Consider the following 21701-nt stretch of genomic DNA (forward strand, 5'->3'; position numbering starts at 1 on the left):
TTAGTATGTCTCTAAAATTAGAGTCCCACAAAGCTTTGGTTTAATCAGCAAAGTTGACACCTAAAATTTATGTGTACATGAAAGCTTGAAGGCATCAAGATTAAGGATACTTTCGTAGCTCCTTTGGTCGGTCAAAGATTCACATTGAGTACATGACAAGTGGTGCATGGTAGATTACCTATCTTGGATGGCTTCGACTATGCTTTGTGAAAGTTTAAACTGAGAACCCATATGATTGTCACGGGCGCTAACATTTGGGAAGTAACCCAAGATGGTTTTTCTGCTTGAGGCCCCGTTTTCTGCTACACTGAATAAATACTAACTCAATCCAAGGGTGCCGACATCATCTTCAACACTTTGAGCACGACTGAATTCAATTGTGTGAGAAGCATGACCGGAGCAAATAAGATTTGGGATACCCTCATGTAAAAAATTCTCGGTGGCTATAAGCATCTGCTTGCATAAAAACGGCATATTATATCTCCGTATGCTTTTACTAAGAAAAGTTCCATTGAAGTACAAATTAAATTTTGCAAATGCATGAGGTTGCTATTCAAGAAAGAACATAATCCTAGGTATGTAAAATTATAGATACACTTTTTTTTTCTTATTCAATGTTTTTTTTTCATTGCCACCCGTGATTTAATACCTAATTTATTTTAGTGTGTTCTCCACTAGAAAAAGGGGGATGCTATGGGCTAGGAAGGTTATGTTTCATGTGCTGATTTTGTTGGTGACTTTAGTTGATTCAAACCTAAGAATTTAAAGGAGATTTCAGGTTTATCTGCGTTTAGCGTTTAGAACTTGGTTTAGATGATTCACAGACTTAAAACATACTCTGAAGGTTGTTACTGCTGCACAAACGTCCACTGACCATTGTCCCCATGATGCTCCGAAGGTTGTTACTGCTGCACAAAGAAGCGCCAAATCAGTAGGGCTACTCCTGACAGATTACGGTGATCGATTACTGAATTTGCAGTTTACCATGTCAAAGTATACAAGTGAAGCATGGAAGGGCACAAGCTTTTTCCTTGACAAACCACAAAAAATTTGTGTCTCGGATGCATTGGCGTAGTAGTTACATTTTTTATAACTACAAAAATCATTCATCTCTCTACAGATTTCTCTCTAGGAATGTGAACTTTTGCATGGTCTGTTCTACACTTGATAAGATGAAGATTATTTCATGCATAATTGAGTGTTTGTTTCGATTTAAAGATGTTGTGCCTCAACCTTGATGATCATGTCATGCACGGCTCTGGATCAATGCCTCCGTTGATTCAAAGGACTTTCGGGCCTATTCGGTTTGTATGATTTTGAAATCAAACAAATAGGAAAAAAGTAGAGGATTGAGATGTCATGCACCCTTCAATTCTTAGGAATTTTAAATGAAGTCCAACCTAGGCCTCATTCGTTTCATAGGATTCATGGGAAATCCAAAGGATTGAGGATTCCAAAGGAAAATTCACTGTAAATGCATTTGTTTCGTAGGAAACAAGCAAATTGAATACTTAGGAATCTCGTTGAATTCCCTTGTTTTCTGAGGAAAAGAACATTAGGTCCAACCTCTTTTTTCCATAGGAATGAGGTTGGACAAATCCTTAGGGTGGCAAGTGTCACCCTGTGACAATCCTAAGTTTTGCTATTTTCCTATGTTTTGCTTTCCTTTGATCTGAATGACCCCCTAATGTGTAGAATTCTTAGAAATTATGTCAATTTGGAACAAATCCTTAGGAATCTAGCCCCTCAATCCCTATGAAACGAATGCTACGTGCCTTTTTGATTCACAGGATTCCCAAAATGCAGGAGTAGGAAAAATACAAGGTCAAAATTGCATGGCATCTTGAAAACTACAGGACCTGGATGATGTTTGATTGTGCACAGGAAAAACGTAGAATTCTTACAAAGAGGATGGAGTGGACGGTATTTTTCCTACAAAATATAGTACAAATGAATCCTAAGAAAAAAAATCCTATGTTTTGCAATCCTTTGATCAGAATCAAATGACCCACGCGGGGAAACTACATATATGAAAAAATCTTGTAGAAATATTTTAAAATTCCTGCAAACCGAATGAGCTCTTCATAGAAATTTTGTAGGATTGAAATCCTTAGGAAGTTTTTCTATGTTGATCAGTTGATTCATAGGATTGAAACCTATAGGAATTTTTTCAAAAGATTCATTTGTACTACGCTTCATAAAAAAAATTCCATCCACTTCAATCTCTTGAGAGAAATCTTTTTGTGCAATCAAACAAACTTTGGAACAAACTAAATCACATAGGGTTCAAGTGGACATGACATAGCAATGTTCCATTTTTCCTATTCTCATGTTTTTTTTCCAATCCTATGAATCAAAGAGGCACTCATATTATAAGTTGGACTGAGTTTTGGCATAAAGAAAAAAATTAATTATCGAGTCTTGCTTTTGCATCAGAAGTTTTTGGTTAATTTTCCATCAACTCAGTGCTAAAAACATGCATTGTCCCCCTAAAAAAACATGCATGGTCAACCCGTACTGAATTTCATCGTTGCTTCAATTGGTGCATCTGTGTGCCAATGATCTTTATGTTTCGTGGCGCCCTGCCACCAGGCGTGCTCAGCCCTCTAGTGCCCATCCAAACTCTAACGGACTACGTTTCCAAACAACCTATACTACTCACTACTTACTACTCTTTTTTTTCGCAAGACATACTACTCACTGCACTAGTACCCTTCCAAAATAATCACAGTTATTGACGTAGAACTTCAGCTTTTTATGGAGTATCTTCCAAAATAATAACAGTTACAGACGTACAACCTCAGCTTTGGTTTCACTATTTTATTGCTGTTGATCTTCAGTGCTATAATTATTTGTGTGGTACTAAGAGTCTATTTGTCTATTCCCTTGGCCGTAACCAAAAAGCCCAGGACCACCCTGCAGTACCATCTCTCTCTTCCTCCCTCGTTTCATCAGCCTGTGTGATCACAACTTCACAAGGCTGGACTAGGCGGGACCAGATAACGCGGGGGCTGTGACACCCCCGCTATCTAGCCCCATCTTTCTAACCACATGTTTCATCTGAGGCCCACCAAATTAATTTATTTTGTCATATACTACAGAGAGATTAACAGGGAACTAGTACTTGTGGCAGTCACGTATTTTTTTACTGACAACTCTTTATTTTTCTCTGGTTCTCTCTCATTCTATGCATCTCTGTCCCATTTTTAAGTACATTGTGGTACACAACATGTTTTGAAGTACATATTTGGTACATTATGGTAAATAAACTGTACCTTATCAGTTTTCAAATATCTCGTATACATGAACTTAGGAGAGGAGTACATCGTATGATACATCACATGTATATTATCACTTTTTAAGTACCTCGTGTATATGGATTTATGAGACGACTACATCGTATGGCACATCACCTTTTTTTCAGAAAAAACCCACAGTATGTGACAGATACTTGACAAGTACATCAACACAGATCACAGATACATCGAGGCACATGACAAGTACATCAACACACATCAAGTTACATGACAAGTACATCAAGGCACATGCGAGTACATCAAGGCACATCACAAATACATCGAGGCACATGACAAGTACATCAAGACACATCAAGGTACATGACAAATACATCGAGGCACATGACAAGTACATCAAGGCACATCACAAATACGTCGAGGCACATGACTAGTACATGGGGTACATCTTAGTACGTTAGCATTAAAATGCACATTAAACTATGTCAAACAAATGGAATTATACAGTTGGGTACCAGGTACCTCTCAATCCTCAATCACACTACCAAGTGGTATCCAGAATCCTCGCTAAATAAGCAGAAAGATCCCCACTAAATCAGCACAAAAATTACACCTTTGATGCAGTCAATCCATGTGCAGGGACCCGACGACTCCAGGCGTCCTCCACAGCGGCTGCTCCCGACGGCGTGGCGTCCTCCTTCTCCTGCATGGAGTTGGATTGGACAGGCACCAAGGCCGGGCTTCCCCATGGCGCAGAGAGCGTAGGGAGAGGAGAGGGAGGAGAGAGAGAAAGGAGAGGAAGTAGGAAGAGAGGACCATCCTGTTAATCCCATGTCGCCAGAGATTGTTAATCCCATGACGCCAGAGATTAAAAGAGAAAAAAAGGACACGTGTGTGGTGGAGAAGGTCGGGCTAGATAGCGGTGGAGTCAAGTTGAACTTTGGCCCGGACCAGACAGGAGCAACAAACAAGACAACACAACAATCTTAGTTCACATGATCCCCAGGAGGCCAGGACTCTTGGCTCTTCCTCCCTGGATGGAGGCATCACGGTCTCACTGCACGAGATCGATCCAAAATGATTACAGGATCGGTTGTACACTTGGAGTCACAAGGGCTGGGCGAAAAGGTTTTGCAAGAAATGGCTGCATTCACCTAACACAGAAGAGCACATCGAATCCATGCTAAGCTATCAATGCATGCTTTAGTGAGCAATATAGTAACAACACAACATTAGCATAATACAAGATCTCAGGAGTCAGGATTGATCATAGGTTAAATATGGGTACCTGAGAAGCTGAGAGGCTTCTAAGATCAGCGATTAGTGGTCCTAGATAAGTAGATTACACCCACAGGGCCGCACTGTCAGGAATGTGATCTGAATGAACAGCTGCAGTGAATGCCCCCATCACAAGGTGCCCAATTCTTTGATCAGCTCTTCCATTGTAGGTCTTTGGTCTGGGTTCTCACTGGTGCAGACCAATGCAATCTTTGCCAGTTTAGTGGCTTCGGTTAATGAGTAACACCCTTTCAGGTTACTGTCGATGAGCTCATCTGCGTTGCCAAACTCGAAGGGCAGCTGCATCGTCTTTCTTTTACCCGTAAGGATCTGAAACACGATTACCCCAAATGCGTAAACGTCGCTCTTCTCGGAGAACCGCCCCACGGTGGTGTACTCCGGGGCAAGGTATCCCATGGCGGCACTCGCTTTGAGGGTCGAGAAGACCAGGTCGTCGACGAGGAGCTTGTGTAGGCCAGAACCAGATATCAGAGGTTTGTAGGTGTAGTCCACCAGGATTTTGTCTGCCGATATGTTTTGGTGAACAAGAGGGGGCTTGTTTGCTCTGCTACTGTGCAGATACTCAATCCCTGGAAAACAAACAACTATCAGTAAGCAACCTTGCCTTGCAAAAAATAATCAAACATTCATCTCCAGCTAGCATAGTACAGGCTTTATAGGGCCAATATTTTCAGTAACAATTGCAGCAACAAGTATCAAAGTTATTTCTCAGTTTGGACACAGCAAGCAGAGCTCTTTCAGTACCCATGCCACACAGCTCCAAAATGTGACTTACCGGAACCGTGCCTATTTCGTCAGAACATGTGAACAACCAGGACAGTCAGCACTAGCATAGTTTAACTGATGGACAATTCTTTCAGCGTTTGCAGCAGAAACAAATGGAAGTTGCCGATGAATCACATGCTCGCGGTAGACAAGTCTGCAAAGATAGGGCCAAATGTGTTCCTCAGGAAGAGATGACAACTAGCACCAACTTAGCTAGCAGCACCAGGAATCCGAGAACAACATTTGGGCATTTTTTGCTACTTTCGTGGACAGTATGAATGCAGAAAGATTTGGTCATTAGCACCATCATCTAGCTAGTGCTAGCCGCAATCGATAACTGATAGCTAGACAGTGACATGGAAAGGGGAACGGGTGGAGCTCCACTAGCACTACTCACCTTTAGCGATGCCGTTGATGATGGACACCCTCGTGGACCACTCAAGGACGTGTCCGCCATGGCCTGGAGCACCGCCGCCGCCGTTGTGGACGTCCAGGAACTGCGACAGGCTCCCGTTGGGCACGAAGTCGTGCACGAGGAAGCACTCCCCCCTTGCCCTGGAGCAGCAGAACCCCCTGAGCCCCACGACGTTGTCGTGCCGCAGCTCCGCGAGCAGCTTGAGGCCCTTGAGGAACTCGGCCTCCTCCTGCTTGCAGCAAGTCTTCCCCAGCCGCGTCACCACCACGGGGGTTCCGTCCCGCAGCGTGCCCCTGTACGTGGCCTTGGAGACGGAAGCGGAGCTCTTCCTGTTCTTCTTCTTCCCCAGGAGGTTGAGCTCCGAGAAGTATTGCGTCGCGGACTCCACCTCCTCCATGTTGAACCGGAGGCTCGGGGACACCTCCTTGGAGAACCCGGCGCCGCTCCGCCCGTCCGACAGCGGGTCCCACCCGTTGGAGTACTCCAGGCTCACCAGCGTCGACGACGCGCTCTTGCGGAACGACGACGGCTCCTTGGTCGCCTCCGTGCTGCACCGCCCGCCCGCCGGCGCCGGCGGGGCGCCTGCGGCGGCGCCGGCGGTCCTCTGCTTGCGCCACCGGTACCACGAGAACGCGAAGAGCCCGGCCGCCGTCGCCGCGAGAATGACCACCGCGACGACCACGGCGGCGGCGAGCGCCTTCGTCGATGGCGGGCAGTGGGTCCCGCTGCAATGCCCGCGCCCCGCATCGGAGGAGGAACCCGGCGTGATATCCGGCGCGATGCCCGCGCTGAACGGCTGCGGCCTGTCGGGGTCGATGAGGTCCGCCGGGGTGCACGGCCGGAGATCGGGGAGCCCCGTGCCGCACAGATCGGTGTTGTTCCCGTACTGGAATCCGCCCTCCAGCTTCGCCAATTCTGGGAACCAAACAAATCAAACATTTAACTCCTAATTCGCCAAATCGATTAAGACTAGCTCCTGCTGGTTGTGTCGTGTGGATTACCGGCGGGCACGCTGCCGGTGAGCGAGTTGTTCCTGACATCGAAAGCCGCGAGCAGAGGCAGCTTGGCCAGCCGCACCGGGATGGAGCCGAAGAGGTGGTTGAAGCTCAAGTCCAGCCGCATCAGCTCGGGCAGGTCGCCGAGGCTGGCGGGGATGGCGCCATTGAGGTGGTTGGACTGCAGAGCAAGCACCGTCAGCTTGTTGAGGAGCCCCAGCTGCGTGGGGATGCTCCCGGTCAGCTGATTGTAGCACAGCTGCAACACTGCACACATCGACATTAACAGCAGCATTAGGATTTAGGATGACACCACACATAGGCAACCAATGCTTCCTATGATTCATTACATCTCAAGAATAGAAACTAAATCAGTGGCCAAAAACCAAGAACTGAAATAAATCCACGACCAAAATCAGCCATCCAATCAAGGAATGCTAATAACGCAGTTTAGAATCAAGGAATGCTAATTAAGCAGAGGAGACTGGGATAATATACAAGGAAACGAATCGAATCAATCTGATGCACAACAATGCTATCCTCGTGCCAGAGTCCACGGCGCCACATGCAACTACGCGAGCAGAGGTAAGAAGCTTCCAAGAAATGCACACGAACGGGGAAGAATGCATCTCGCCTCTTGGCATGCCATGGCCAGAGAAGAGAAGCAGAGCTGGCTCACCTTGCAGGGAGGCCATGGTGCCGATCTCGGGCGGGATGGCGCCGGAGAAGTTGTTGACGTCGAGGTAGAGGTCGGTGAGCTGGGAGAGCCCGGTGAGCTCCCGGGGCACGGCGCCGCGGAGCGCGTTGTAGTGGAGGTAGAGCCCCGTGAGCGCGCGGAGGCCCGCGACGGCCGGGGAGAGCGTCCCGGACAGGCCTTTCCCCTGGAGCGAGAGGTTGGCGACCCCGCCGCGCGCGTCGCAGGCCACGCCCTCGAACCCCCCGCCGCCGCCGCCGCACGGGTCACGCCCGGGCGCCCACGACGGCAGCAGGCGGCCCGTCGGGTCCAGCGCCGCCTTGAGCTCCAGGAGCGCGCGCACCTCCCCGTCGTCCGCCGCGGAGGCCGGGCCCGGCAGAGAGCAGCAGACGACGGCTGCCATTACCGCGAGCGCGACCAGGCGGGCGGAGGCCATTGTCGCTCTGTCGCGGGGCGGCGTGCGCTTCTTGGGAAGGCCCTGTCGCTCCTTGCGCGCGAGCGAGGAGGAGACAAGAGCGTGCAGTCGGCTTGCAGGGCGGGCGAGGGGTTCGATGAGACCTAGTGGTGCGAGCAGCGGGGTAGTGTGACGGTGTGACCGTGTGAGCATGAAGCGTGGGCCTGGCATGTCAGTCGGTGTGGGAGGCTGGATGGTGGGCCCTACCGAGGGCCAGGCCACCATGTTGCACGAACCGAACATTGTGCGTGGTCAGACGTGCAGTCAGGCCAGCCATTCTTGCCTACTACAGGTGTTGCACTTGCACATGATCTGAGTCAGGCAATGCGGTAAATCTCCTGGGTAACCCGCCAAGTTGAGTATCGTTTCCTGTTTCATTCTTGCTGTGCACATTCCTTATTTATTTTTTCCAGCACGGCTGATACATCTCGTCCCGACTGCGTACGTACGTCGGTCGTCGGGTATAGCACGGGTGCCGGCCGGTGCAACTCCACCCGCGGGCTGTTTCGCTGTCGACGCGCATGGCTGCATCCGGTCGTGCCGGCCGGTGGCTGCTGCAGCCATTTCCAGCGGCCATCAATCGGCAGACAGAGTGCAGGGCTCTCCGACAGTGTGAAGGCCGCAAGGGGAATCTAATTAATCATCAGTGACACTGCCATTCCATTGCCAACTCACTCACTGCTGAGCAATTAAAAGAGCAAGGAAACGAATTGGGATACTATTGTCTCTGTTGACCTTCTGTACATACAGCGGGTGCTTGAATATACCCTTTGATACGCACTGGAGCACGTGATTTATCTGCCCCCCGTTTCATAACGCAGCGCTCTGAAAGATTCCTCCGCAAAATTGTGTTCCGATCCTAAAAATACTATTACGATCATTCATGCACCAAATTCATATAAAGATTTTCCTTGAAGGCGTCTCTACCTGACCTCGATCTCCAGCGATCAGCCAGCTTGGGGTACTCTACTGTTGCACGCTCAGCTTCGCGCCGGTCGGGATTCGGGAAGAAAGGTCTTCTGTTTGTCAGGGAACCAGAATACCAGATGCCTTGTGCCATATACGTGTATGTTTCCACTTGCTACTTCGGTCCAACAAAAGAAAGGATGTTTCAACTCTGATAAAATTTGAACGCATCTATACACTAAGTTATGTTTAAATACATTCAAATTTTAACAAACTTAAGACATTTTTGTTGGGCGGAAGAAATACTTATTTTCTCTAACTTTTGGGGTTCTTTCTAGTCTAACGTCGGCCGTTTTAGCTAGTAAAGTACGGAGAAAGACTTATCACATGGAGAGACCAGGATTTTCTGATCTGGTTGTTTGTGTTGACAATTTGGTGGTCTGCGATGGACTACTTAGAAAGTGGAGTATATTACGCTGCATGCATGCTGGCTGGCTCCCTCCAGCCATCCTTTGGGTCGTTCTGCAAGAAAATCAGTTCATTTTGAAGATGAAATTAGGGCAAAGTTCCTCCACGGTTATTGTGCTCTTAACTACTCTCTCCGTTTCATAATTCTTGTCTCAAATTTGCTAAAAAATGATGTATCTATTCCTAAAAATCATTAACTGCAGCTGCAGCTTTCTTTAATTTTGGCATCTTGTCGGCGAGGTTAACTTCAAGTAGGTAACTAGGGCCGGTCATGGTGAATCTAGCTTGTACTTGTATCAACATGGCGACCTGATATTTTTCAGGACCAATTGACTACTTGATATAATGCCGGTCAAGGAAACAATTTTCGAAAGTTTCAATGTTTCTACAAATCCTCCTATATAGCCTCAGCTGGTCTTAATTATCAATCGGACTGTATATCAACCTTCATCGTCTAGGAAACACTTGATCGCCATGCTGTTATAACTTCGAGGGCAAGTTGCTTAATTAGCCACACAAAAGGAGATCGAATTTTATTTGGATTTGATCTGTGCTGCCATGCATGTAGAAGCCGGGTGGGTACACGGCGCCTGTGCTGACCGTGACCCAGACCAGAAATTCTGTTACAAGAACGAAGACTCTGCACATGCATGGGAGCTAATGTTCAACATTAAGATATTTTACCCGAAAAAAAACATTAAGATATAAGCACAAACTTGCACGTGAAATGGATCAGAATGTCAAGCCTCTGACCATTTTGTTAGGCACACCTTCCCGTACGTGCTCTTCTCCCCGAGAGTCAAAACCGGCACCGACTCCGTAAACCGGCGGATTTAACGCTAAAATACAACTTTCTTGCCTCATTGATTCCCTTTGTCGTGGCGACGAAACGTTGGTTCCCTCGTCAATCGTATGGACTTTGATAAACCGCGAGCACGGAAGTAGACAGTGGCAAGGTGAAGCCTTGATGGTTCTAGAACCGGGGCGGGGAGTACGTGGCCCAGCAGCAGTAAATCAGATTCAACACTTGATGTTGTTGTGATCAAGGGATGCGAGATCCATATCTTGCAGGGAGCGAGGGCACCACTGAACCACACGGTTCTGTCGTCGCGTGGCGACCCACGGGCGCAGGGAGGATCGTACGTCACACCTAGGCAGAGAGATTCGTGTGAGCCCGGCCAAGATCGCTGGACCAGCCAGTGCAGGCAGCTTGGCAAGCGCACGCAAAACAGGCATGCAAAGTTCCAAAATCCGACGCACGAGAACTGGAGAGCGCGAGGAACAAGACGAGAAAAGCACGGGCGTGGCAATGCGCGCGATGCACACGTCTTTTCGCCTCACGCGCTCTCGATCACGGCTCGGCGGCACCGGCACCGGTCGGCAACCTTCCTTCGGTGGGCGGTTTTACAGTCTCAATTCTCCATGTCATATGCCCATATGTCATCTGTGTGGGTCTTGATACCCTCGATTCGCCTAGGGGAGGGCATTCCCATGTCAGAAGGACCCATGCAGTCAGGAGAGTCAGGACCCATGCATGCGTCGTCGGTTCAGGCGGGCCGCAGTGCACCTTTCGAAACGTCTTTTCATGGACTATGTTCTGGCTGCGCGCGAGCAATGAAACCATCGAGTGAGCGCGCGGTGTCAGTGACAGTCAGTCACTCGCCGTGTATTCTCCGAACGGGGAGCTTCAGTTTCGGTGTACTATGCAGGGAACGGGAACGGAGAGCGGGGGAGAAAAAGGATACGACAACACGCCGACTCCTCAAAGGCCCCCATAGGTGTGTGCAACTTTCAAGCGCGCGTACGCGAAGGGCAAACGAGGGGAACAAAAGCTGAGGAGAGAAGCCGCTGGGGCTGGGCAAAAGCGGCTACCGCGCAGCTAGCGTTGCAGATCGACGACCGCAAAGTCATTTTTCTGCCCGAAAGAAGAAGCGCACTGCAAACTGGCTGCAGTCTGTTGCAGTGCACGCTTTTCGATCAAGTGAAACTGTGAAAGTGTTGATGCCGCGTCCCCTGCCTGATGAGAACGTCCAAATCGATGCCACGTACTCCATTTCGTTTGCATGGGAAGGAACTCAATGGCGTATGCCTCGCCGTCCTTTGTCGAGCAAATTGATACGCATTGCGTAGGCGGAGGGGGACTGCAGTGACCTTGTTTCTGAGTAACCAATATGGTTAAAATCAGAAGTATATAGAGAAGAGAAGAGAATCAACAACGATTCCAGTGAAGCATTAAGGTTAAGGGTGGCATTATATGCGTGATGATTAGATTCGTAACGGTACCATAGTCTAGGAGTATAATAGTATGACTCCATCGAGCTGGTCACTGCTGGCCCGGCCGGCCTGCTTTTTGCCCGAAATGTTCTTAAAAGAATGGTGCTGAAATATTAGTAACACAAAGGTCATTCCACACGGGAACTTGATGATCAATCATGCATCAATGGTCCGGTCCCTCGATGGCGCATGACATTATTGGCTTTATTGCAAAAATCTTGTCGTGAGTTTTTGCGATGATCACAGAGTGAAGGGGGCCTATTAGGACGTTCGGGAACCAAGGGGAGATCACCTCATAACCGGACATGCCTGAGCAATCTACCATGTTGGAGATAAATGTAGAGATCAACACCAATTTAATCGAAAATGCATTAAAAAATTAACCGACAAAGTTACCCTAGCTACAAGACTACTGCCGGGAACTAACAGATAAACTGACACGACATGAATACGTACTAGCATATTGAAGAGAGAGGGTGCTGGAGCGGTGTCTTCTAAGCTCTTCTGTCAGGCTGTTTGACGTATATATTGCATTGAGCAGCTGTTAGTAGTAGTTCTTGAAAGCTGGACAATCGATGTGTTCGCTTATTGCATTCAGGCCGTTTCAGTTCCAGTTTTGGCCGAGCCATGCTTCAGAGTATGTGTTAATTCAGACTATTCGATTCGACATACACCAGCCTGGTTTGGTAAGGCTTAACTTATGCATTTATCTTTTGGTTTGAGCAGAAAAAAAGCACATAAAAAGTGTCCTTTGATTTATAAGCCAAAAATCAAAAGACACAAGTTAAATCTAACCAAACAGAACCAATTAAAGACTAAAAAATAAACAGTAGGTTGCGTTTGAATATCGTTAACGCGAGCCCGATGAGAGTGGCTCGAACAATCATAATCACAAGTAATATGTCTGCTGTGTACTCGTCACACTTCTCCTACCAGTCATAAGAGGCACGACTCTGATCTATCCTTCTATCTTGGTGTAAAACTCTCGATGTGTTGCTTTTTCCTCACGGTTCTCACAAAAATTCCTTTAGGGGAGGTTCTCGCGAGATAAAAATCGTCTTAGAGGGTATGATTGTTTTGAGAGGAAAGAGACTGATGGGCCTACACCTGGAGGTGGCTGGGCTGGAGTATTGGATGGGCCCATGAGGTTTAAGAAAGAAAGAAAATTTGTTCCTCTAAAAAATGTTTTCAGAAAAAGATATCTGCGGGACTCTTTCATTCAAAGGATTTCCAAATAAACCTTGGCGGATTCTTAAAAAAAAACAGTAACGGAGTCAACGCGCGTATGCGCAACTATATTTAATCAATATTGTTACGATATACGCATGCGAATCAAAGAGACCACAGAAAGGCGAATGAAACCCCATAAGGATTCTACGGAGTTTGATCTAATCATTAACACTCCGCCCCACAGTGGTCTGATCCAACCAGCGTCCCAAATATCTTCAAAAGAATCAAAATTCACCTTTCCACTACTAACCAATATTGGCATCTTATACTATTAACAAATCATGTACTCCCTCTGTCCGGAATTACTTGTCAAAATATTACGTGTATCAAGACGCTTTTTACACGTAGATACATCCGTATTTTGGTAAATTTGAGACAAGTAATACCGGCTGAAGAAAGTAATATTTTATATAGTTGTAATCATGTAATAGGGTGTGAATGGCCAAGGATCAGCGTTGAGTTGTGACGAGGCACTAAGGATAGGATACGGATAAACCTGTTACTGTTTAGTTGTAATGATCTTATATTGTGATTCAGGACTCTTGATTCAGGAGTTCAGTTGTGGTCTTGTAGACCGTTGCCGTATATCTTGCGTGCCCTAATTCAATATGGAGTACATTGCTTTGAGGAAGTACCTGAACATTGTCCAGGAAACAGAGATTTCTCTGGTTGAAATGAAGTGATTTTTCCCTGCAAAAAAAATAAAAAATGAACTGATTTTGATGGAAGAATGCTGGTTTACTAGTCCATCGGTCAGTTTGCAGTTGCGCCCATCCTTTTGGGCAAAAAAGAACGAATTTGCAGTCATCCAGCGACCTCTCTCAGGCTCAGCATTTGCTCCCGGCCAAAACCCCAGGCTCGTTTGAAGGCTCACATGACATGTGTTGATGAGTACTCTCTCCGTCCCATAAACACTACGAGCCAAACACGTACCTCTAGATTTTTAATTTGATTAATTAAATTATATTTTTGTTAACAAAAAATACATCATTAGATTCGTTATGAAAGAACTTTCTAATGATATAATTTTTTAAATATTTAATTTATATTTAATTAGCTAAATTGATGATCTATAAATGCCTGTGTGCCTCGTATTATGGGATGGAGGGAGTACTACCTTTGAGGAGTACTCATCGTCATAAAAATAAACTTTGAGGAGAGTAGTCGGCGTGTCATACCATTTCTTTTTTCTGCTTCTCTTCACTCCCTGTGCAATGGCTTCCTCAACGAGTCAACGCAATGACCGACTTGTTCTGTCCATCGGCATCTTGAGTCAGCCAGATAGGCAGCGTCAGATTACCAAGCCGGTGACCCGTGTTCCCAAAACTACTTCACTGAAATCATCAGATGTTTCACTGAAGCTGTAACAAATTACTCGCTGCCAGTGCTGCTTTTGTACAAAACGATCTCTCCTTTTATTTGCGGTCTCTTGATTACATGGAGTAGCAGGCACAGTGCCATAATTGCATGGTTGCATCTCATTGACGAAGAATCGATCCCTGCACCGAGTGGCCACAATGATGGCAAAAGGAGATACTAGATGCCGGGACAACGAGGATAAGTGAGTATATAAATGAGGTCGATGCCGCCGGAAAGAGATGTTCCGACGGGTTTTTTTTAAAAGGGAAAAGATCCCGGTTTCTGCATCGCACGCACCGAATTTATTGCAAAGTTTTAAAAGTCATAAATTCATCGATCCAAGACCGTGAATACAAAAATAATCGAGTGGAAAAAAATTGGACATAGCGAGTCTATGCATTAAGTTGTCTAATAGACCGCCAGCCAGCCCAGTTGAATATATCCCGTGAGACCGTCTCTAGCCGGGTGCATCCAATATCCAAAAGTTCATGCTCGTGCGTAGGGAGCATGAACGCTCATAGCCGAATCCAATGCGTGACATTGTAGATAACATGCAAAAAAGAGTGGAGCTCCCAATCGATTAAAAACAACATCATTTCTGCAGTTCCAAATAGCCCAACGGAAAGCCGAAACTCTCACTCGTATATGAGCTATATATATTTTTTCTATCTACACTAGACAATTGTGTATTACTTTTTTTTTCCCAAAGTAAGTGTTGCAACTTTTTTCAAAATGAGTGAATCTACGCAATGAAACGTGTCTAAATATGTAACACTTATTTTGGGACGGAATGAGTAACGGCAAACAGGCCACACCGATAAGAATTCTCATGTCCTGTATTCCCATTAGTACGATGAGATTTTGTCTACAGAGTCCATATCTTGGTGATCGCTCCAAAGTTTCGGAGAAGTTACAGTGGTGGCATCTAAAGAATGATCTCCCCATTTGGATGTGTGATGATGTTCCATATGTTGTTGTTACATCCCTACTGGAACAATATTTGGGGTGTACAATACTACAATAGGCGGGTGGAACTCAACCATCTCCGTGTGGAGACAGTGGAGGAGAGAGCTCAGTTCAATGCACTGCTCACTCGTACTCGCGTGGTCGCTGCTGGGTACGTGTTATGTTCATCTGGCATCATCTTCTGTATAACATTCGTTGCAGGTTCCCCATGGCGTCACATTGGATCGTTCGTCCGGATAATTTATTCTCACGTATCCTTGCATCCAAATACCACCTACAGTACCACCTACAGGTGAGTTATATAGTATATCAGTGCTATTTAAAATAATTATGTGATGCAGAGACCGGGGTTTCCTCCTTTTCGAAAATAATAATTATTATTATGTCCTTGCTTCTATTAAGGTTTTTTTTTACTCCAAAAAGGACATCAGGGGTACTGAGCAGATCCAGCCGTCCATATACAAGGGGCAAATTAGACTTTTTGGTTCGTTAATACTCTGACACTTCTCCTTCGATCGATCGTGCGCCAAATGGAGTAAAACATTAAGCATTCCATTGAATAGACCAGTGCACCGCCATGTAGTTGGCACATAATCGGAACAAAATTAGGCCGCTGAAGGACAAAGCAGGTCCCAAACTCCCGATCCCTAGGAAAGGGAAAGGGGGCTCTCTGGTCATCGTTTCGGTGACGTGTACTACTCCCTCCATTTCATAAAGGTTGGCGTATTTTGTTTCGTTAAGACAAGTCTTTGACCAATGAAAACTCTATTGATATGTGTTTTTTCATACATGAAATTTATATCAATGGATTCGTCTTTAGAAGTTCTTGCTAGTGATCATGGTTTCGTATCATATAACTTACATATTAATAGAGTAATTCTTGGTCAAAAATTTGTCTTAACGAAATAAAATACACCAATTTTTGTGAAATGGAGGGAGTACTAATTTGCAGATGTGTCCATCTGGCCAAACCGGACCGAACAGCGCATCAGCAGGTCCAGGCCTCCAGCGTCAAGAACGGCAACGTACAGGTCAAACATTTCGGGACATCAACAATGTCAATGTGTGCACACCTACACCGACCATACGGAACAGGAGCACTGATACTGCTGACACGTACACTAGCTTCCGGTTGTGACGGAGCCAGCAAATTTGGAAAGCCTGGGCATGTTCTGAAGGCGACCATTTCAGATAGTATTCGTACATGAAAATTTATGTTCAAATCTCATATTTTTCCTATGACGATGTGAATGAATGTTGCCGGCTGATCTGGCTCGGGCTCGCGTGGAGGTAAGCGGTTCTTCACAACGCACTCGACACCTGAATTTCTCCATTCGTACGGCGGTGTACGCTGTACTGAACTGAATTCACTACCTGGCTAGATTAATAATTTCGTTCCGACAATGGTCGTCATTAAACGATTAATGATATGAATTGTTTTTTATGGATAATGGTAGTAACTGGTATTAAGAAATCTCCTCTGCTTCCGTGTCCTTCTCCTCTGTTTTCTTTTTTTCCTTTCCAATGAGAAATTCTATCTCGAGTTCGTCTAGAACATTGTCGTTTTCATCCTCGTAATACCAGTTCAACCCATCCATTGAGGGCATGCATGCTGGGTCTCGATCCGGATACCAGCAACGCAAATCACGGCGAACTGAGGGCCATGCAGGTGTAGCCGACTAGCCGTGTAGGTGTAGGTAGGTAGGTTACTAGCTACGAGCCTACAAGTGCCTGGACACATAATTCCGGAGTCTCGTGTCAGTTGAAAAGTACTCAGTCGATTGCCATGCCAGATTTCAACTCACCGACTGGCCGCTTGAAAGTGTGTGCGGGCCTAATCAATGTCCCTCATGTATAAACCGTTCGCCTGTGTGAACGATTCGTACCGTGGCGTTTAGCTAATCAGTCACTAGCTAAATATCCTAAGTTGACAGAGATAAAAGATAAAGAAATTAAACAATAGCAAAAGATCATTATATATTAGTGACATTTTTTTACTAATTTTATCCCAACTTTGATGACAAAAACCATCATCATCTTAGTCTATCGCAATAGATTTAATTTTATCTCAACTTTGGTGACAAAGAGGCGAGGAGTTCGTGGAACGCCACCAGTGTTTGGCACTTTATACTTATAGGATTCATTTTACAATAGATCGAATGAGGTGAGGAGGTGATAGAAGCCGTCATCGGTTGGTTGTAATAACATGGATGCCCTCCGGAGCAAGTGGTGATATTTGCAAGGTCTTGATGGTCGTCGTGTACGCTTACTTTATTGTGCTTCATCAAGTGCACATGTCATCTCCCTTTTCTCTTTTGTTTCTGGTGGCCGTGATCATCTAGGTGGCAAGAGTAGCGCTTGTAAAGAGTGCCACCTGAGGATGGTGGCGCAAGGTGGTTGTAGGGATAACACAGGCCAAAGCAGAAAACCTTGCATATAGAAATCTAGACCATTTAGAAAGGGCACAATCACTATTATTTTTAAGGCATTCAAGCAAAGAGGGATTTCAGCCCGAAGCCACATCCCGGCCCCTCACCATTGGTAGGCCGTTTTAGAGACCCGTCGATACACATCTCCTTTTACCAACCTTTACTAGAATTGATCAATGACGAGGCGTCATGGCGATGTGCCACTTAAATGTGGCACAACGCGCGCTCATCACGAATGGGTCCTTGTTTCGCATACCCATCAGCAGTTAGTCGTCGAGGATGGCCTTCGCGAGTCCCACTGACGGTCTTTTGGACGCCCGTCACCATAGACGGTTCCTTCTTAATCCTTTCATGATGATATTATACAGCTATTTTTTTTAAAGTGTCTAATTTATTGCATACATATTGCAGATTTGTAGTATGTTTTGAAGATTTTTCTAAAAGAGGTTGAAAAATCCCGGGCTCTCCCCGGCATCAAAATAATGCACACATCCACGTTTGCAGACCTGACCATGCATGTTGAAATCGTGAGGTTGAGAGTAGCGAGTTGTCCTATCCTATATAAGGGGCAATCCATAATAATCCATCATCCGTTCCATCCATACTGATAGTCCGATCTACACCGACCTCTCCACTTCAGTCTGGTTGGCCATTGCTGCCCAGAAGGCCAGAACCGAGTACTTTTAAACACCACCGATTGTACATGTGGGCTACCTAGCTAGCCATCTTGAGGAAACACCACAAACAAGCGCGCTCGATCACGTCGACCATGGCCAAGAAGAAGCTGTCCCAGAGGCTCTTCTCCACCTTGCTCTCCCTCCTCATCCACGGCTGGCCAAGGCTCTCCACCACCACCAGCAACAAGGCCAGCACCGCAACCACATTCCCTAATTCCTCCCTGCTGCAGCACCAGCACCAGTACCCTCCCATGGCGGACAAGCTCGCCTCGGCGCGAACCCTGGTGGTCGACGTCGACGGCGGCCTATTCCTCCGCTCCTCGTCATCCCCTTCCTCCCTCTTCCCTTACTTCATGCTCGTGGCTCTCGAGGCAGGAGGGTTCCTCCGCGGCGCTGCGCTGCTCCTCCTCTACCCTCTGCTCTGCTGCGTGGGCGGCGAGCTGGCGCTGAGGGCCATGGCCATGGCGGCCTTCTGCGGCCTCCGGGCCAGCCGGTTCCGCGCCGGCCGCGCCGTGCTGCCCAAGTGGTTCATGGAGGACGTGGCCATCGAAGGGTTTGAGGCCATGAGGGGCGCCGGCAGGAGGGTGTGCGTCACGAGGATGCCCAGGGTCATGGTGGAAGGCTTCCTCAGGGAGTATCTCGGGGCGGAGGTGGTTGTCGGGAGGGAGATGAAGGTGCTGTGGGGGTTCTACACTGGTCTCATGAAGGAGGAGGGAGATGATCGGGTGGTGTTGGAGGAGGAGAAGAAGATTATCGTGGACGGTGCTGATGCTGTGGGCTTCTCTGGTTCCTTGGAGTTTCTTCAGCATCCTCTCTCACGTTGTTGCAAGGTATACCAAAGAAATTGTTGACTTAATTGCATAGAGTGTATTTTGTGTGTGTTGTGTGTTCTCCATGCATGCCCCCACTAAACAAAGACCATACCATGCAAGACTTTTGTTTTGTTTTTTGTTTCTCTAGCTCATGATGATCGATAGTATAATCCAATCATTTTGTGAATTAATTTATATACGCTTTGCCTTTTTTGCTAGCTCGTGATCATTAAATTCATGCCCTCTACCAAGAAATTAGTACCTGTGTCACTTCTTCAACGGACCAGCTGCTAGTCCATCTTGCACAAGTTGCATGATCACGAGCTTACTTGATCCTACTCGTAGCCGTAGGTACATACATGAAAAAGTTGCCACACAAGTAACCATCAAACAGTTGGGCCGCATGGGACCTCCTCCCGTGGGCCGTGGCCAACCGACTGGATGTGTATTTTATTTCGATCTGTTTCCACTCGCAATATGCACGGGAAATTAACTCGATCGTGACCGTTTTACTTGTGTGTGTACGTGCAATTAAGCAGGAGATCTACGTGGTGAGACGGGAGGCAAGGGCCAAGTGGCGGCCGCTACCTCGGGGCAAGTACCCGAAGCCCATGGTGTTCCACGACGGCCGCCTCGCGTTCCGCCCCACGGCCGGCAGCACGCTGGCCATGTTCATGTGGCTGCCCCTGGGCGTCTTCCTCTGCGCCGCACGACTCCTCTTCGCGCTCACCCTGCCCTACAAGCACCTCACCCTCGTCCTCGCCTTCACCGGCATGTCCTGGCGCCTCAAGGGCGAGAAGCCGCGTTCGAATTCCCCCGGCTCCCGCAGCCGGGGCCAGCTCTTCGTGTGCAACCACCGCACGCTCATCGACCCGGTGTACGTCTCGATCGCGCTGGACCGGCAAGTCCGCGCCGTGTCCTACAGCCTCAGTCGGCTCTCGGACCTCATCTCCCCGATCGGGCGCACCGTGAGGCTGACACGTGACCGGGTCAGCGACGGGCGCGCCATGGCAAGGCTCCTTGACAGCGGTGACCTGGTCGTGGTGTGCCCCGAGGGCACCACGTGCCGGGAGCCTTACCTGCTCCGCTTCAGCCCGCTGTTCGCCGAGCTCAGCGACGACGTCGTGCCCGTCGGGGTCGCCGTCGAGGCGGCCACGTTCTACGCCACCACGGCGGCCGGGTTCAAGTGCCTCGACGCGCTCTACTACATGGTCAACCCCAGAATGTGCTACACGGTGCAGTTCCTGGAACCCGTAAGCACCGGCAGAGGGGGGGACGGTGGTGATGGCCTACCGGTGCTGCGCAGCACCGACGTGGCCAACCTCGTGCAGAGCAAGATCGGGGACGCGCTCGGGTACACCTGCACCATGCTGTCCAGGAAGGACAAGTACCGGATGCTCGTCGGCAACGACGGGGCCGTCGTCAGAGCCGCCGCCGACAAGTGTTCTGCCCCTGCCCCTGCCCCTGCCCCTGCTTCTGCAGGGTGGAAGAATACATGTAGTAACTGATTATATTAGTTTGTTCTAGCTAGGCATTTCTAGTTTTTTTTGTTGTTGTTGTTATCCTGCGCTCCTAGTTTAATTTGCTGTGTTTTAAGTATTTTATTTTTCATTCAGCTTCCCCCATTTTGTATGGAGTTGTCCTAAACTGGAAGCCTGTAAATGAGGGATGACTTGCAACTTGTAAACACTACATCGTGCATGTGTTAATTAACACCATATGAGGTGTCAGTTTCCCCCTTTTTACCTCAGATAAGAAAACAGCTTATCCTACATGCATAGTTGTTGAATTCACCGCGATACAGTACTCCTAGTCCTAGATTGATCAAAGAAGGTGAAAATAGGCACTACCAAAAAGAGAGGTGAAAATAGACGCTAGCTGGTGATACCACTAAAAAGCTAGAACAAAATAGACATTTGGGCTACTTGGCCTTCTACCCTTCTTAACTTTTGCAGGCAGAGATGGCCATTGATGTAGACTTTTTGGCATGACTAATTTATGGATCAATGGGGCAATGACCTCTACCTGTATGTCCTACCAAGAATAAGGTGGAGGATGTTTGGAAGTTCAGACTTCTTGTGTCCTTGCAGTTGCAGCGCTCCCAAATTAATCAATCAATATCCCTACTGTTTATCATGGTTTCGTTCTCAGACGAGGACGTGCATGTTGTTCTCTGTATCTGAACAGATTAAGCGCAAATAAAATCAAGGAAACATGATTTGCTTATCCTGCCCTGTCAAAATCAAGCGCAAATCCTCGGAAAAATAATCAAGTCGCAAAATCCAAGTGATGGGTGAGGAGGATATTAGGTTATCCGTCCCTGTCAGAATCCAAGTGATGCGTCTGCCGGGAGTCGAACCCGGGTCTATTGCTTGGAAGGCAATTATCCTAACCGTTGGACTACAAACGCTAAGCTGATATAATTGAAAGTATAAGTTTAATATTTATCGTCTCCTATAATAAAAGCAGCTGCACATATCATGTGCCAATCACTTCTTTAAAGAGTACTGGCGCCTTCCTACCAGACTACCAGTATCAAAGGAGCAGAGGGACATATACACGACACATAGCGGCTGATATATGAGTGGTATTTTTGTTTTAAAGAAAAGGGCAAGGCTCCAGATTTCATTGATAACAAAACCAAGCTATCCACATGATTGTCTCAGATACATCATGCAGCTTACATGCATCACAACAGAACAGA

At 47.2% G+C, this 21701-nt stretch overlaps 2 protein-coding genes and 1 non-coding gene across 4 annotated transcripts; 1 reads left to right on the top strand and 2 right to left on the bottom strand.

Moving 5' to 3' along the window:
• Positions 1-3573: 3573 nt before the first annotated feature.
• Positions 3574-8116, bottom strand: LOC100845691 (LRR receptor kinase SERK2). 2 transcript variants are annotated; one of them, XR_002964007.1, is made up of 5 exons: positions 7408-8116; positions 6735-6995; positions 5716-6648; positions 5329-5472; positions 4983-5122 (listed from the first exon to the last, which is right to left on the bottom strand). XR_002964007.1 is itself a non-coding variant. In XM_014897972.2 (4 exons), the coding sequence occupies exons 1-4, from the start codon at positions 8099-8101 to the stop codon at positions 4662-4664; spliced, it is 2349 nt and encodes a 782-aa protein (XP_014753458.2). In that variant the 5' UTR covers positions 8102-8116; the 3' UTR covers positions 3574-4661. The 2 variants fall into 2 exon arrangements, 1 of the variants encoding a protein (XP_014753458.2); XM_014897972.2 differs by lacking the exon at positions 5329-5472 and having other exon boundaries at positions 3574-5122.
• Positions 8117-18084: 9968 nt separating this feature from the next.
• Positions 18085-20747, top strand: LOC100845996 (probable glycerol-3-phosphate acyltransferase 3). Its single transcript, XM_003569203.4, has 2 exons — positions 18085-19015; positions 19537-20747. The coding sequence occupies exons 1-2, from the start codon at positions 18278-18280 to the stop codon at positions 20503-20505; spliced, it is 1707 nt and encodes a 568-aa protein (XP_003569251.1). The 5' UTR covers positions 18085-18277; the 3' UTR covers positions 20506-20747.
• A 588-nt stretch (positions 20748-21335) lies between these two features.
• On the bottom strand, positions 21336-21407 carry TRNAG-UCC. The gene has a single exon. It is a non-coding gene; the product is annotated as a tRNA-Gly (tRNA).
• Positions 21408-21701: the final 294 nt, after the last annotated feature.

The sequence above is a fragment of the Brachypodium distachyon genome, chromosome 2 (genome assembly GCF_000005505.3).
Source record: "Brachypodium distachyon strain Bd21 chromosome 2, Brachypodium_distachyon_v3.0, whole genome shotgun sequence".
NCBI lineage: Eukaryota > Viridiplantae > Streptophyta > Magnoliopsida > Poales > Poaceae > Brachypodium > Brachypodium distachyon.

Coding starts and splice junctions, on each gene's coding strand:
- LOC100845691 (XM_014897972.2), bottom strand. CDS start 8,101: ATGGTGGCCTGGCCCTCGGTAGGGCCCACCATCCAGCCTCCCACACCG. Junction 6,649..6,734: donor CACCGGCAGCGTGCCCGCCG/GTAATCCACACG, acceptor TTTGGTTCCCAG/AATTGGCGAAGCTGGAGGGC. Junction 5,123..5,715: donor CATCAACGGCATCGCTAAAG/GTGAGTAGTGCT, acceptor TTTGTTTTCCAG/GGATTGAGTATCTGCACAGT.
- LOC100845996 (XM_003569203.4), top strand. CDS start 18,278: ATGGCCAAGAAGAAGCTGTCCCAGAGGCTCTTCTCCACCTTGCTCTCC. Junction 19,016..19,536: donor CTCTCTCACGTTGTTGCAAG/GTATACCAAAGA, acceptor GCAATTAAGCAG/GAGATCTACGTGGTGAGACG.